At 33.4% G+C, this 2862-nt stretch overlaps 1 protein-coding gene across 1 annotated transcript; it reads left to right on the top strand.

The window, feature by feature from the left end:
- The first annotated feature begins 636 nt into the window (after positions 1-636).
- On the top strand, positions 637-2174 carry LOC104247510 (lignin-forming anionic peroxidase-like). The gene is made up of 4 exons (XM_009803550.2): positions 637-943; positions 1043-1234; positions 1423-1588; positions 1691-2174. The coding sequence occupies exons 1-4, from the start codon at positions 716-718 to the stop codon at positions 2077-2079; spliced, it is 975 nt and encodes a 324-aa protein (XP_009801852.1). The 5' UTR covers positions 637-715; the 3' UTR covers positions 2080-2174.
- The last annotated feature ends 688 nt before the right edge of the window (positions 2175-2862 follow it).

The raw sequence follows: 2862 nt of genomic DNA, 5'->3' as shown, positions 1-2862 counted from the left end.
CAAGAAACGCTCTACCTCATGATCAACTCGAAATAGTTCAAGAAGATCCATAAATCCTTTGCTTGAGAGATATGCCATCTTGGCCCTCGATTGAAGGAACAAAAAGGAGCGATCAAGAAATTTCTCCTTGTGTCGATCCAAAATATTGTCGGACATTCATAGAGATCAATTACATTCCAAAGAGGTTCGCATCATCCTATATCCGAGAAACACGTTGTTCTAGCCCTCGAATCACAATTAAAAATCAGAGGGAAGAATCAATGGATAAATAAAATTGCAATCACAATTATTTATTGATAAAATTATTATTTTTAATTTTATAATTGCAGTTTATGTTTTGAACTACGAAAATTTGTTACAAACGATCTTAATACATACTCTATAAAAATAAAATAAAAAGTAATATACTGCAGGTTACACTGAACAAAATAATCTTATAAAGGTAGAAAGCTTCATAGTATTTTATGTAGCCAAAGAACAAGTCAAACTATTGATCGAGACAAAAGCTAGAAATAACGCGGATATGATAATATTATATTGGCAGCCAATAGTGACCCACTAGCCTCAAAATTACGTGTTTCATATCCCTATAAATATTTCATCACCACATTCCCTCTGCTATCATCTTCACAGCTTCCAATCACAAAGCTAATTTATAAGTTTTCTATTCTTAGTTCTTGACATCATATCACCAATACATTGCAATATTTTCAAAATGATTAGTATTTCAAGCAACTCTTTTGCAGCCATTGCTGCTATGTTTTCTCTTCTCTTTATATTCTCCAGCATGCAATGCCATGCACAACTTTCTTCCACATTCTATGATCGCACTTGCCCTAATGCTCTCAACACCATTCGTACAAGTGTTAGACAAGCAGTGTCACGTGAACGTCGAATGGCTGCATCTCTTATTCGCCTTCATTTTCATGATTGCTTTGTTCAGGTTGGTTATACACACATCAATTAGTATGTTTCTCTATTTACTTCAAGTTAAAATTATTAACATGATTACATATTTACTCACTTGTGGTTTTAACTATAGGGTTGTGATGCTTCTATCTTACTTGACGAAACCCCTACAATTGTTAGTGAGAAGACTGCGTTGCCGAATCTTGGGTCAGCTAGAGGCTATGGTATTATAGAAGATGCCAAAAGAGAGCTTGAAAAAACATGTCCAGGAATTGTATCATGTGCAGACATACTTGCTGTTGCCGCTAGAGATGCATCAACTCTCGTAAGTATCCGTAGTTTGATTTTCATTTTCTTCACATTATAATCAAACCTCTCTAACAGGCATGTTTGTTCTGATATTTTTTGGAAAACTTAGGTTTTGTAGTGAATAGTTGTTAAATGCGGATGTTGTTTAAAGAAGTCTCACTATATATCAAACTAACTAACATTATGTTAATAAATTACAATTAGGTTGGAGGTCCAACATGGGCAGTGAAACTCGGAAGAAGAGATTCAACAACTGCAAGTCATACACTTGCTGAAACTGATCTCCCAGGTCCATTTGATCCTCTTAATAGGCTTATTTCTAGCTTTGCAAGCAAAGGCCTTAGCACAAGGGATATGGTTGCTTTATCAGGTAAAAACTATTCAAGTTATTATATAGAATATTTATCATGCATATACTAATTGTACAGATAATTAAGAAGAAGTTCTAATGATTTAAACTTTCTAATTATAGGAGCACATTCAATTGGCCAAGCACAATGTTTCCTTTTTCGCGATAGGATTTATGGAAATGGAACAGATATTGATGCTGGATTTGCTAGCACAAGAAGACGTCAATGTCCTAAAGAAGACCAAAATGGAAACCTAGCTCCACTTGATTTGGTTACACCTAATCAATTGGATAACAATTATTTCAAGAACTTGAGGCAAAGAAAAGGTCTTCTTCAATCAGATCAAGTCCTTCTTAGTGGTGGATCTACTGATGATATTGTTTCTGAATATAGTAACAGTCCTCGCGCATTTGCCTCTGATTTTGCTGCTGCTATGATTAGAATGGGAGATATTAGTCCCCTAACTGGTCAAAATGGGATCATAAGAACTGTCTGCGGCTCCCTAAATTGATCATTCAAAAGACTATTACATGTATTTTGTATTTATTTGATTCTTTAATTCTCTATGTTATGTTTCAAGAATGAAATAAAAATGTTTATTTTGATTTAAGAAAATTTAAGGGTTCTAACCCAATGTTTCGCATGTGACTTAACTCCATTGATTAAGTTAGAATATAGCCTCAATATTGCAACCACAAATGACCTAGCTCCCTATCTCCTGGAATAATAGATTGAGGAGTAACTAAACTTCATGGCATCTGAGCGTTAAAATACCTCTCTTTTATTTTGCATTGTACCACAAAATAAATTATATTATTTATTAGCTCTCCTAAGTCAAATTCATCAATTTACATTGTAATCGTTATAACAAGGGCAAAAAGAATAATTATATTATTTTGTGATGGGAAAATAGGCAGTTTTGGTTGTTGAATTATTACTTTATTCCGGTTTATTCCTTGTATTATTCGACCCAGCATATCTGTGTTGGGAAAAAATAATATCCCGTCCAAAAATAATATCCACAATAAATAACAATAACACAAGAGAGTAATAAATGCACCAAAACTTTCAACGGGGTAATTAAAATACAATATTCGAGCGGAGAAATATTATCACAATAATATTACAACTTAGTAGTGTCAAGAGACTACTACAACTTCGAAAGAAAAAACACTCTTTATTTTAAACACTTCATTACAATATTACTCACACTCACTATTTATTTCACAAACAACAATTTGTGGATTACTCTCTCTATACTCTTTTGTCCTCTCTGATTTTGGTGTATCTCAAA

The sequence above is a fragment of the Nicotiana sylvestris genome, chromosome 4, assembly GCF_000393655.2.
Source record: "Nicotiana sylvestris chromosome 4, ASM39365v2, whole genome shotgun sequence".
Taxonomy (NCBI): Eukaryota; Viridiplantae; Streptophyta; class Magnoliopsida; order Solanales; family Solanaceae; genus Nicotiana; species Nicotiana sylvestris.
This window is presented reverse-complemented; position numbering and strand designations above follow the sequence as displayed.

Coding starts and splice junctions, on each gene's coding strand:
- LOC104247510 (XM_009803550.2), top strand. CDS start 716: ATGATTAGTATTTCAAGCAACTCTTTTGCAGCCATTGCTGCTATGTTT. Junction 944..1,042: donor TTCATGATTGCTTTGTTCAG/GTTGGTTATACA, acceptor TTTTAACTATAG/GGTTGTGATGCTTCTATCTT. Junction 1,235..1,422: donor CTAGAGATGCATCAACTCTC/GTAAGTATCCGT, acceptor AATTACAATTAG/GTTGGAGGTCCAACATGGGC.